The following is a 12,861-nucleotide window of genomic DNA, read 5'->3' as shown; positions in this document are numbered from 1 at the left end:
GGCAGGTCCTGCTGGGGTGGGGGGTCTGTGCTGAGCTCCAGGTGTGTCCCTGTCCCTGTCCCTGTCCCTGCAGGTGGTGCAGCACGACCCCTGCCGGGGGGGAGCTGGCTACTGGAACAGCCTCTTCAGGTTCAAGCACCTGGCCACGGGCCACTACCTGGCTGCAGAGGTAGGTGGGGCTGGGCTGGCACCTCTGCTGCCCTGGCACTGTGCTCTCCTCCTTTGGCACCTTCTCAAAATCTGTCATTTCCCACCCCAGAGCTGGACACGGGGAGGGGAGGAGAGTGGGCATTTGGGTTAGTGCAAGAAGAGATGCTAAATGTAGGGAGTGAGATGGAAGAGCTGGAAGAGCACTGTGGTTTGGGGTAGTCATGAGCTGATCACACTTTGTGTGTGAATTCTGGAGTGGAGAACTTGTCCTGCAAAGAATAGGCACTAAATAGTATCCTGTCATGTGGGCACTGGAATCAATGTGACTTTATTAACTGATGAATAAATGGTAAATGACTGAGAGCCTTTGGGGGAAAATGAATTCAAGTGTTGTAATTTCTCTTGAATCACTGATTTTTGAGCAGAATCATAGAAATGAGAATAAAATGAAAACACTGACTTCAGACAAGTCTGTAAGAACTGCAGATAGAGAAAAGTCCAGATTAAATACCCCATTTTTTATTCTTCTGATAAGCAGATTGGAAAACCAGAAGCATTTTGTCACATGCACACTGCAAATCCTTTTCAGAAGTGATCCAGTGTAGAGCTTTTCCAGTAAATCTTGGGTTTTCTAATCAGCCAAAACAAAGACATGCTCTTAGATCCTGCAGGAATATCCCAGAGGAGGTTGCTCACCTGATCCCTGGTTAGAATCACATTTGTTCTAAAAGATTTCTCCAAGCCAGTAATTTCTGGTTGGAAATTCCACTTGGAATTTAAACAACAAAAAGCAAGCATAAACTGGTTACCTCTCTCCTCTTGCTCCTGTAGTGATTCTCCTGAGTGAGATCAATCTCCTGCATGTTTGCAGGTTTTTAACTGATTTTAGTCTGGTGACCGTGCTGTGTTTGGGCAGAGTGCTCTGCATGGAGCAGTGCAGCCCACTGGTGACCAGGAGAGGTTGGTGGTGCTCAGGCTCTTTCCCACTTGCAGCTGTGCTGGAGTTTTGACTGCCTGTGATTCTGTTCCATCAGGTAAACCCTGACTATGAGGAAGATGACCTGGAGTGTCAATCCTCAGTAAGTATAGGCAAGGGTCTGTCCTGCCCTGGATTGAGGAGGGCTTGGCACACACCCAGGGCTCCCCTGGTGCTCAGCTGGCCCAGGCTTCCCTCTAGTGAAGAAACTAAAACCTGAGAATGCTGTGGAGGCTTTGGAAGCCTGTCCAAGGAGTGGGTTAACCCTTAGAGAAGAACAACCCACTTGGAGCTGAATTAACAGTACCTGAAGCCCCCTCAACTCCTCCCTTTGTGGCATCTTTTTCTGTCTTCCTGTTTCCTCAACTTTGCTTCCTTGGAGCACTGTCCTGCCAAGGGCTGGGGATCAAGCTGCTCAGGTGACACCAGATGGGAACTGTCCCTGAGGGAATGTCCCCAGTGCTGTGCCTGTCTGACCTCTGTGCTTAAGCAACAAATTGGCTGCTGCTGTACCTTGTGTGTGAAAGGAGGATAACAGAGGGCAGGAATGGCAGGGGGAGGGGGATTCCAGTGCCATTCCTCTGGTTTTCCTCTGGGAGCCAGTCTGTGTTGTCAGTAAATGTTGTTGTGTCAAAGATGGAGTGTGTGGTGCTTTGTATTGACAGAAGCTTCTCTTTGGTGTCAGAGGGAACCAGCAGCAGTTGAAAACAGAGAAAACTGGAACAGCACTTTCCATAGTGGGTTTTGTTTATTTAGTTGGACTTGATGATAGGCTTATGCAGCTTTCTTGGCCATTTATCCTGTATTATGGAGGATTTGCACCATTTGGATATGACAAAGAGCTGTTCCTTCCATTCTGCAGAGATGGATGTGATGCTTGGAAATCCTGCAGGGTGCATTTTTCCTCCTAAAAGGATTTTTCATTGTAGCCTGGCCATTAAAATGCTTCCCATGCCCTCAGATATTGAGCTGTTTTCCTGATTACTTTTTGGTGGCATTTGGCAGCTTGACTGCAGTAAACAGGGTAAAAAACTGAACAAACCCCACCCACAGCTATTGTCTGGAGGGAATCCAGTAGTGAGATGTTTTACTGGGTTAATTTTTTGGAAGTTAATCAATGCTGAGGGCCTTTAGGCAGAGCCCTGCTCCTGTGCTGTGTCCTGCTGACATGCATGGAGAACATTCATGCACTGCCTCAGCTCTCTGGGTTTTCCCTGCTCTGTCTCTTTACCACTAGATGGCAAAAATGGACCAGCAAGAACAGGACCAGGAGCACATAACTCAGCTCTGGCAGGGAATTGCCACATGGTTTATCATTCACTGGTGACAGGAGGGTGTAGGCTGCTTTATCCAACTTTATCCAAACTCCAGCTCAGATCAAGTGTGAGCTGTCTGCAGGGTTTCTGTGCACAGCTCAGTGGTTTTATTGTTGTTCTCTCCTTGTCCCTCAGAGGGCTGTGCAGGAAGGGTTTCCATGGGCATGGGTGAGGTGCCAGCTCCACCTTCCAGCAGCAAAGGGAGCTGCTCTTGTCACCTTTGGGGTTGAGTTTTAGTGCTCTCTGAATTGCCCCAGTTCTGCTTTCTGCTCTACTGCTCATGTTCAGCTTTGCCACAGTTTCAAGAAGTGACCAGTTGTCTACTGAAGAAAGCAGAGCAGCTGTATCCCTCACTGAATTCCCTCCCCTTGCTGGGGGGGATGAAGGAGACAGCTGAAATTCAGAGAATTCATTCCAAGTGAGTGAATTCCTCCCAGAATTTCTCTCCAGATGGACTCTGAGTGTGGAGTTGCTCCTTCCCTTGAAGGCACACTCCCAAAGTGTATTTCTGTTCCATGCAGACAACTGCCTGTTCCTTGTACAGAATCAGACTTTAAATGTCACTGCTTTGCAGCCAAGTTCATTGACTGCAAATGTGTTAACTTGGGAGCATCCTGAGGCACCAGCAGCACTGGATACCTTTTCCATCTGCTTCAGGGTGGCAGTGCCTTACAGCAGGACTGTGACAGGCAGGTGCCTGAGTGCTGCCTGCCTTGGGTGCCACCATCACAGAGAAGATGAGAAATTGGTTTCTTGATCACCTTGAAAGCTGCAGCCAGGATTTAGGTGCTTGTACATGGACAGCAGGTTCCTGTGTGCCAGGACAGTCAGCAACTTCTTTAGGCACTTGTGATAGCTGGGAGTTCCCTAAAAAGGATTTGGAAAAAGTTGTTGTTCCATTTTCTCAGTTCATCTTTGTTTTTTTCATACCCTTTTGTCCTTTCATCTGGGGTTTTATCCAATTGATCTGTCTTTACTTTGCTGAAGGAGGTTGGGGATTTGCTGGCACCTTGGGAATAAAGATCCTTCTGGTGCCATGGCCTTTGGAACACATTTTTGTGCTTGAGAGCAGCACAAAAAGTGTGTGAACAGCAAGACTTCCAACTCCTTGATTGGCTTTTTGTTTCTCTTGCCTGGGATTGATGGATGTGGGTCCCATTTCTGCTGCTGAAGCTGATTATTTCCCAGCAAGGTTGTTGGTACACGTGTGGCTGGGTTTTTATATTATCAGCTCATTAATTATGTGGTTAGAGGGATAATTGCAATGTGTGGGATATGTTTGGAGAGCTGGCAGTGTCAGGATTGGGGATCTCAGGTGATGTGTGTGACCAGAAACCAGTCAGAGCTCCCAGTGTGTGCGAGGTGAATGGCTGGGAGGGTCTTGTCTCTTCTGGCACTGTGTGTGAGACATAAATTCTGTGTGGAGGAGCAGCTCCTGTGTTGGTGCTCAGGAATCACACCAGGGCAAGCAAAGAGTGCTTGGCCAGAGCAGCTGCTGTCAGTGTTGCTGGTGTCCTGCAGTGTGCTGGTCCAGAGCCCTGTCTGCACCCCATGTGTGCCCTGGGGCTGTGTGGGGGCTCTGCAGGGTTCTCATGTCACCATGGGGCTCTGCAGGGTTCTCATGTCACCATGGGGCTCTGCAGGGTTCTCATGTCACCATGGGGCTCTGCAGGGCTCTGCTGGTGCCATGGGGCTCTGCAGGGTTCTCATGTCACCATGGGGCTCTGCAGGGTTCTCATGTCACCCTGGGCTCTGCAGGGCTCTGCAAGGCTCTCCTGGTTCCATGGGGCTCTGCAGGGCTCTGCTGGGCTCTGGTGGTGCCATGGGGCTCTGCAGGGCTCTGCAGGGCTCTGCTGGGCTCTGCTGACACCTTGGGGCTCTGCAGGGCTCTCCTGGTGCCATAGGGCTCTCCTGGGCTCTGCAGTTTCTCTGCCCCCCGGGCTCTGCAGGGCTCTGTTGGTTCCATGGGGCTCTGCAGGCTCTCTGACCCCCTGGGTCTCTGTGGGGCTCTGCTGTCACCCTGGGGCTCTGCAGTTTCTCTGCCCCCCGGGCTCTGCAGGACTCTGCTGTCACCCTGGGGCTCTGCAGAGCTCTCCTGGGCTCTGCAGTTTCTCTGCCCCCCGGCTCTGCAGGCTCTGTTGACACCCTGGGGCTCTGCAGGGCTCTCCTGGGCTCTGCAGGGCTCTGTTGACACCCTGGGGCTCTGCAGGGCTCTGCAGTTTCTCTGCCCCCCGGGCTCTGCAGGACTCTGCTGTCACCCTGGGGCTCTGCAGGGCTCTCCTGGGCTCTGCAGTTTCTCTGCCCCCCGGCTCTGCAGGCTCTGTTGACACCCTGGGCTCTGCAGGGCTCTCCTGGGCTCTGCAGGGCTCTGTTGACACCCTGGGGCTCTGCAGTTTCTCTGCCCCCCGGGCTCTGCAGGGCTCTCCCGGGCTCTGCAGGGCTCTGTTGACACCCTAGGGCTCTGCAGGGCTCTGCAGTTTCTCTGCCCCCCGGCTCTGCAGGCTCTCTGACCCCGCTCTCTCTGCAGCTGGACCCCGAGCAGGAGGCGCGCCGGGGCCGCGGTTCCCAGGAGAAGATGGCTTATTCCCTGGTGTCCGTGCCCGAGGGCAACGACATCTCCTCCATCTTCGAGCTGGACCCCACCACGCTGCGAGGGGGAGACAGCCTCGTGCCCAGGTACACCCACTGCCTGCCATTGCTGTGGCTTTGTAACCAAAGCTGCCCCAGACTCTTGTTCTTTTATCCTGTGGAGTCAGCTTCCTCCTCGAGTGAATGCAGAAATAATTAGGATAATTCACTTGAGTGCTTTGCAATTGAGGTATAAGTCAGAGAACACCGTTTTACAGCTGGGAAAATTGAGATTAAGTGACTTCCTAAGTGACTTCCTTGCCAGGAATGACCTGGGACTAAAAGCCTTGGGTGTCCTATCAAGGCATTCATTCCTGTGACCTGTGTGTATTGTGTCAGGATGCAGCACCAGTTTTAGCACTGGATTTTCTGTTGTTTGTGTTCTTTACTGTTCATGTGGCACCTCTTGCTGTTGAAAAGCTGCTGCACCTTCCAAGGCTCTTTGCTGCTGCTCCCACTGGGAAAGCACAGCAAGTTGGTTCCATGTATTCAGCAGCTCCCTGAATAATCAGGTGCCCATATTTTGAAGTATCAGGGAGTTCTGGGCTGAAAACCCCTGAGGTGAGGGGAGAAGTTGGCAGCTCGTAGCAGTGGAGAAGTGAGGATGGGAGAGGTTTAGGTTGTTGCTGTGCAGCAGCAGCTCAGAGTGGCTGTGGTTCTGTTTCAGAGCAGAATCTCTTTTATTCTAGAAGAAGCCTTCCTCAGGTGAATTCACAGAATGAGCTAAGGCAATAAGAATTGCAGTTGTGGTGTGCAGGGTGGACAGAAATGACACTTCTTTTCCACTTGTTCCTGCCAGCATCTCAAAATCCCAACAATGCAAAGATTTCCCAGCTGGGGAGCTGACTCATGCTGGGGCACTCCTGACTTTCTTTCAGGAACTCCTATGTGAGGCTCAGGCACCTCTGCACCAACACCTGGGTTCACAGCACCAACATCCCTATTGATAAAGAAGAGGAGAAACCTGTGATGCTGAAAGTAAGTTCTGCTACTTTCTGTAAGCACATCCTTTGGTTCCTGTACTTCCACAGAAGTGGTGCTGGCAGGAGTTTCACTCCCTGAGCCTGTCACACACCAAGCATGTGACAGTAATGAGCAGTGCCTGTGCAAAATATTAGCTCTTAATGGCTCAGGTCCATGGTAGTTTTCTAGTTACACTGTTCAGCTTCTACTCCACAACAGTCATTAGGAGGAGGGTATTTTTTCCACTGACAACGTTTTGCCACCTCACCTGCAGCTCCTTTGAATTTGGGAACAGCTCTGAGCTTGCACAGAGTGTTCTCAGATTTTGGGTTCAGCAGTGCTCCCAGGCTGCCTAAGCACAGTGTGGCTTTTCTGTGTCATTATCTGAGTGTGTTCCTGCCTTTGGGTTTGCTGATAAAGCTCCTCTGGGTTTCAGATTGGGACCTCTCCAGTGAAGGAGGACAAAGAAGCTTTTGCTATCGTGCCAGTCTCACCTGCAGAGGTTCGGGACTTGGATTTTGCAAATGATGCAAGTAAAGTTTTAGGTTCCATTGCTGGCAAGCTGGAAAAGGGAACTATAACCCAGAATGAAAGAAGGTAAGGGAGCCAGAATTGGGATCAGATAATATTGCCTTTAGTTCCTTTAGTTTCCTTAAGTTACTGAAGTTTCCTTTAGTAACTGTTTCTTTGAAAATTTTTTCAGATGAAGCTATAGAAGAGGGATTTGGTTTCCTCCTTGATGAGATTTGATATTGTTGTGTCCATAGTGGAAGTTCTCAGGTCTGGTCTATCCAGCCCTGCTTGTCCTCTGTGAAGTGAGAGCATGAGAAATGTGAGCTTGGGGGACTAATCCCCAGCATACCTCTGCAAATGGAGTGTGGGAATTCCTAATCCATCTTGTGAGGACTGAACATGTGACCTGTTGCAAATCCTCTGACTGTGTCTGTGAAAATGTGGCCACACAAAAAGAGCACAGGGGTGGCTGTGTCACACCAGGGCCCCTGTGCTTCCATAGCCAGTGCCTTTTATTTGGCCTTGGAGAGATTATCACCTGATTTATTGTTTGTGGCAATTAAAAGAAGTGCCAAATAGAACTTGGCAAGTGTAGACTTGTCCTGAAGTGATTTTCTTTTCTTGCTGCTGCTCTGGTTTAGCTGTTGGACAGTGAGGCTGCAGCAATGGAGGAACATTCAGTTCTTAATTTTAAGTTCTGTGCAAACCTCTGAGCTTTATCCAGTCTCTAATTGCTGTTGGTTTTTCACTTAGCATTTAGAAATCTGTGTAAACTTACCCTGCACTGCTCTTTTAGCACAGGGAATTTATATTCTCATGTTAACAACTTCTGGCTCTTCTGTAGATCTGTTACCAAACTGTTGGAGGATTTGGTCTACTTTGTTACTGGTGGAACTAATTCTGGCCAGGACGTCCTTGAGGTGGTGTTTTCTAAACCTAACAGAGAACGGCAAAAGCTGATGAGAGAGCAGAATATTCTGAAGCAGGTAGGCTGTGCTTTTCTCTAAGCTCTGCCTGTGAGAAGAGTTCTTGGAAAAAATAAACCTGATAACAGAGAACCTGGCCAGGATGGATGGATGAATGGTGGGAAGTGTCTCTGCCCATGGCAGAGGATTGGAACAAGATCATCTTTATGGTCCCTTGCAACCCAAGCCATTCCGTGGCTCTGTGAAACTTTGGTCTCAAATTATTTGGACCAAAAGGTCCTTTGAATTTCCAGTTTTCAGCAGGCTCTGGGCAGCTGCAGGCTCACCATGGCTGGAGCTAAAATTCCAGCAGGTGGTGTTGAATAAAGGTGATCAGCATCTTCTGCCCGGGCTGCTCCACGGCCCAGAGCCTTGGTGGCTGATGTACCTTTTGAAACAAAGGCACAGAGCTTTGACACTGACTCAGAGCAGGAGAAGGCAGTGCCTCATGGGGCTGTGTCTGTGTTTTTTCTCAATCTGTAGATTTTCAAGCTGCTGCAAGCCCCGTTCACGGACAGCGGGGACGGGCCGATGCTGCGGCTGGAGGAGCTGGGGGACCAGCGCCACGCGCCCTTCAGGCACATCTGCAGGCTCTGCTACAGGGTGCTCAGGCACTCCCAGCAGGACTACAGGAAAAATCAGGTTGGAAATGCGTCTGTCATCAGCAGGGTTCATCAGCAGGGTTCCTGTGCTCAAAAAAAAGCTTTATCCTGTAAAGTAAACCCTGCTCTGCTGTGGTTGCACTGTCAGCAAGAGGTTTTGGGATTGTTCAGTTTCATTCTGTTTTTCATTTTCATTTTTCATCTCTGTCAGAGGCTACATTGTAATTAGCACTGGTTCTAAGTGGGATTTAAGAGAGCAACATAATTTCTAACTGTCCCACACATCTGAATTACAAGACTCTGTTCATCCTTGCTGACTACAAGCTCCATTGAAAGCTGTCCTGTAAATTGAGGCTGTTCAGTTTTTGGTCCATGTATTAAAAACAAGGTCCTGTCAGCTAAGTATAGATACCTTGCTGGTGCCTAGCCCAGGAGAGAGGGGAGGGATGGAGGTGTTAATGTTGTCTGTTGTTTGCTTTCTTCTACACAAGCAATTTGAATCTGACCCAGTTTGTTCCTTCGGGTGTTGTTATTTACAAACATCCACCTGTTTTCTGTTATTATTTCAAATTCTGAGGGTTAATTACACCCCCTTCCCCCTTGCCTGTGTGTTTTGAAGGAATACATTGCCAAGCAGTTTGGCTTCATGCAGAAGCAGATTGGCTACGACGTCTTGGCCGAGGACACCATCACAGCCCTGCTCCATAACAACCGCAAGCTCCTGGAGAAGCACATCACAGCTGCTGAGATTGACACCTTCGTCAGTCTCGTGAGGAAAAATAGGGAGCCCAGGTGAGAGCTGCGTTTCTGAATGTGTGATTGCCCTTCTCCTTCTGGGAGAAGTCTGTACCTGGCAGCTTGCTGAGGAGGAGGCACAGCCAGTTCGCTGTGTTCTGGCACTCGCCCCGCCGTCCCCTCGGGCAGAGTCTTGCTCTGCTCTGTTCAAGTGCAGTTCTGAATGTTTTTCTCCTGCAATGTGGATAGCTTCAGCCTAGATCTCAGCAGTGATTGATACCCTTTTGGCTGGTGTTCTCCACCAGGTTTTTGGATTACCTCTCGGATCTGTGCGTTTCCATGAACAAGTCTATTCCCGTGACACAGGAGCTGATTTGTAAAGCCGTGCTCAACCCAGCCAATGCAGACATTCTCATTGAAACCAAGTAAGTTCGTGCCTTTCAAGATGGTTCTGCTGGTGTGAAGCAGGAGGAAGGTGGCTCAGAGCTGAGCACTGGCACGTCCCAGGGGAGCAGGGATGGATTGTGTGGGGTCCTTTCCCTGCTCAGGGAACGGGGCTGGGACAGCAGGTGTCTGCCAGGTGCATCCTCAGCCCTGCAGGCAGAAATCCATCACATGTCTCCTGTTTGATCCAAAGCACACAGGCTTTGCAGGGAGGTGTGCAGGCTCCTGCTCTGTCCTCCCCCAGCTCTGAGGGAGTCCAGCTCTGCTCACCTTTCCTCCCACTGAGCTGGGTTTGGGTCTCCAGCTCTCCTCTGCCATTGCTGAGGCCTCATGGCAGGCACAAAATCCTGATTGTCCATGCTAAATATGGCTTGATTCAATATATGTACTAGGAAACAGATAACCATTATCAAAATACTGCAAAAGGAAAGCAGTAGTATTTATTATTTAAATATAGAATTTAAAACATAAATGGCTGCATGTATAATTGCACATTTAATTCTTGTCCTGAAATCATAAAGGCTGTATTTATTTCCACAAGCACTTCTTATTGGTACATCACTTATTTGTCCTTGAGTATTTAATTTGAAGTTTTTTCAGATGTTAATATTTTCTTTGCTGGAGGCCTTTTTAGGATCAGCAGCTGATTTATTTCTAGTTACTTGGTCACATAGACAGAAAGAAGTTCTGATCCATTTGGCATTTATGGGATACAGAATGAATCAACTTTTTCTTTCCCATATCTTTTCCTGGTCTGTTGAATGATCTTTGAATCAGTTCTCCTGTAAAGAAGGTTTTGAGAGTCCATTATTGCATGTCTTTAACTTCCTTGTTTCTTCATCTTTTTCACTTGAAAGAAGCTGAAATGTTCATCTTTTTAAGGTTGAAAGGGAAGCTTACAATCTAATGCTTTTAATAACACACCCCAGTGATTTGATGTAGTAAAATGCTACTGCTGAAAGGGTAAGACACATTTTAGCAATGTGCAGGATGTTTGTGGCTCTGGAATGTAACCTCCGCTCCTCCTGGCAGGCTGGTGCTCTCCCGGTTTGAGTTTGAGGAGGTGTCGAGTGGAGACAATGCCCTGGAAGTGGGAGAGGATGAGGAGGAAGTGTGGCTGTTCTGGAGGGACAGCAGCAAGGAGATCCGCAGCAAGAGCATCCGGGAGCTGGCCCAGGACGCCAAGGAGGGGCAGAAGGAGGATCGGGACGTGCTCAGCTACTACAGGTGAGCAGCACAGGTATTACAGGTGAGCAGCACAGGTATTACAGGTGAGCAGCTACTGCAGGTGAGCAGCACAGGTGTTACAGGTGAGCAGCACAGGTATTACAGGTGAGCAGCACAGGTATTACAGGTGAGCAGCTACTACAGGTGAGCAGCACAGGTGTTACAGGTGAGCAGCTACTGCAGGTGAGCAGCACAAGTGTTACAGGTGAGCAGCACAGGTATTACAGGTGAGCAGCACAGGTATTACAGGTGAGCAGCACAAGGTATTGCAGGTGAGCAGCTCAGCTATTGCAGGTGAGCAGCACAGGTATTACAGGTGAGCAGCACAGGTGTTACAGATGAGCAGCTACTGCAGGTGAGCAGCACAGGTGTTACAGGTGAGCAGCTCAGCTATTGCAGGTGAGCAGCACAGGTATTACAGGTGAGCAGCACAGGTGTTACAGATGAGCAGCTACTGCAGGTGAGCAGCACAGGTGTTACAGGTGAGCAGCTACTGCAAGTGAGCAGCACAGGTGTTACAGGTGAGCAGCTAATACAGGTGAGCAGCACAGCTAATACAGGTGAGCAGCTACTGCAAGTGAGCAGCACAGGTGTTACAGGTGAGCAGCACAGCTACTGCAGGTGAGCAGCACAGCTAATACAGGTGAGCAGTACATGGCTGCTGTGTGAGCTCAAGGCTGCCTGGGGAGCCCCTGCCTGCACAGCCTGTGCTTGGGGAGCAAAGCTCCTGTTCTGTGCACAGAACACCTTCAGAGAGGCAGGGTGAGGTCTCTCAGAGGGGAGAGCTGAAAGCACTGAGTTATTTGTGGTGAGGAGTCCAGGTATTGACAAAAACCAGATTAAACTAACTTGTAAGAATTAGTTCAGGCTTTGGGTGTGTTGAACTTCCCAAGCACTTGGTGCCTGGTTTCCTGCTGTGGGAGTGGGAAGAGCCCCTGCAGGTGAGCCCTGGGTTCCCTGTGTTCAGGGGGCACTTGGGCACTGCAGGATTTGGGTGTGTAGATGGCTTTGCTTTGTTTGCAAGAAGCCACTGCTGTTCTCTGTGCCTGCTGCTCTCTCTCCAAGCCAGTAGTGATCCTGAATTGCCAGCAGCACAGACATGAGGTGGTGTTGGTGCCCAGGCTGGCTGTTTGCACAGCCCAGCCGTGCTCTGGGCAGCTCTGACACCAGAGATGTTTCCACATGACTTGACAAGACACCGAGTTCTTGGGGTGGTGTAAGGTCAGGTTTCAGCCCAGACCAAATTCCTGTGTCTGGGTTATAAACCCCTGAGAGTCATTTGACAGGGCCAGTTGTGGCAGTGCAGAAAGTACAACTAGATTATTTGTTTAAATAAACATTTTATTTTGAGTTCTTTTCCATTGAAATTATTCTCGCAGGAGAATTCCTAATACCTGTTTTTATTTGAGCCTGTTGGAGCTCAAAAAGAGACCTCTTAGATAAAAGTTTTTTAAAACACACTTGCTTTCAGAGTAGGTATTTTGCTAGGTTTTAAATAGAATTGATAAATTTTGGTGTGTATATATATTGGTATAACAATGGTAGTGTTAATTATTTTTTAGTCTACATAATGCCTCATAAACATGCTTGAAGAAGGGATTAGGATATGGTTTGGTTAAATTCCACGAGGAGTACTAAAAGTGAAAGCAATCTTCCTTCAATTAAATCTTTTCTTGAGGAAGCCTCCCTCTTGCCCGTGCTGAGCAGCAGCCTGTGAGCGCTGCTGAGTGCTGCAGGTGATGCTGAGTGCATCAGTTAGAGCCACAGCGCTGTCCTTCCCCCGCAGGTACCAGCTGAACCTCTTTGCCCGCATGTGCCTGGACCGCCAGTACTTGGCCATCAACGAGATCTCGGGGCAGCTGGACGTGGACCTGATCCTGCGCTGCATGGCGGACGAGAACCTGCCCTACGAGCTGCGCGCCTCCTTCTGCCGCCTGATGCTGCACATGCACGTGGACAGGGACCCCCAGGAGCAGGTCACCCCCGTCAAGTACGCACGCCTCTGGTCCGAGATCCCCTCCGAGATCGCCATCGACGAGTGAGTGCGGGGGGCGGCGCCGAGGGGCTGGGAAATTCAATTTATATATAGATATATATATATACAGCACTGCTGGAGGGGCTGGGAAATTCAATTTATATATAGATAATATAGATATATATATACAGCACTGCTGGAGGGGCTGGGAAATTCAATTTATATATAGATAATATAGATATATATATATACAGCACTGCTGGAGGGGCTGGGAAATTCAATTTATATATAGATAATATAGATATAGATATATATACAGCACTGCTGGAGGGGCTGGGAAATTCAATTTATATATAGATAATATAGA

General features: G+C 49.1%; 1 protein-coding gene across 5 annotated transcripts in view; it reads left to right on the top strand.

Moving 5' to 3' along the window:
* Window positions 1-12,861, top strand: part of ITPR1 (inositol 1,4,5-trisphosphate receptor type 1) — a 164,397-nt gene that overhangs the window by 53,704 nt on the left and 97,832 nt on the right. For 4 of the 5 annotated variants that reach the window (XM_056501259.1, XM_056501263.1, XM_056501260.1 and 1 more), the window contains 11 exons: window positions 74-169; window positions 1,185-1,229; window positions 4,970-5,118; window positions 5,949-6,048; window positions 6,470-6,630; window positions 7,391-7,532; window positions 7,995-8,153; window positions 8,733-8,905; window positions 9,154-9,273; window positions 10,325-10,519; window positions 12,306-12,557. In XM_056501259.1, the coding sequence (XP_056357234.1) occupies window positions 74-169; window positions 1,185-1,229; window positions 4,970-5,118; window positions 5,949-6,048; window positions 6,470-6,630; window positions 7,391-7,532; window positions 7,995-8,153; window positions 8,733-8,905; window positions 9,154-9,273; window positions 10,325-10,519; window positions 12,306-12,557 (1,592 nt within the window). The remainder of the gene's footprint in view (window positions 1-73; window positions 170-1,184; window positions 1,230-4,969; window positions 5,119-5,948; window positions 6,049-6,469; window positions 6,631-7,390; window positions 7,533-7,994; window positions 8,154-8,732; window positions 8,906-9,153; window positions 9,274-10,324; window positions 10,520-12,305; window positions 12,558-12,861) is intronic. The other variant, XM_056501261.1, reaches the window with a different exon arrangement.

The sequence above is a fragment of the Oenanthe melanoleuca genome, chromosome 12 (assembly GCF_029582105.1).
Source record: "Oenanthe melanoleuca isolate GR-GAL-2019-014 chromosome 12, OMel1.0, whole genome shotgun sequence".
NCBI lineage: Eukaryota > Metazoa > Chordata > Aves > Passeriformes > Muscicapidae > Oenanthe > Oenanthe melanoleuca.
This window is presented reverse-complemented; position numbering and strand designations above follow the sequence as displayed.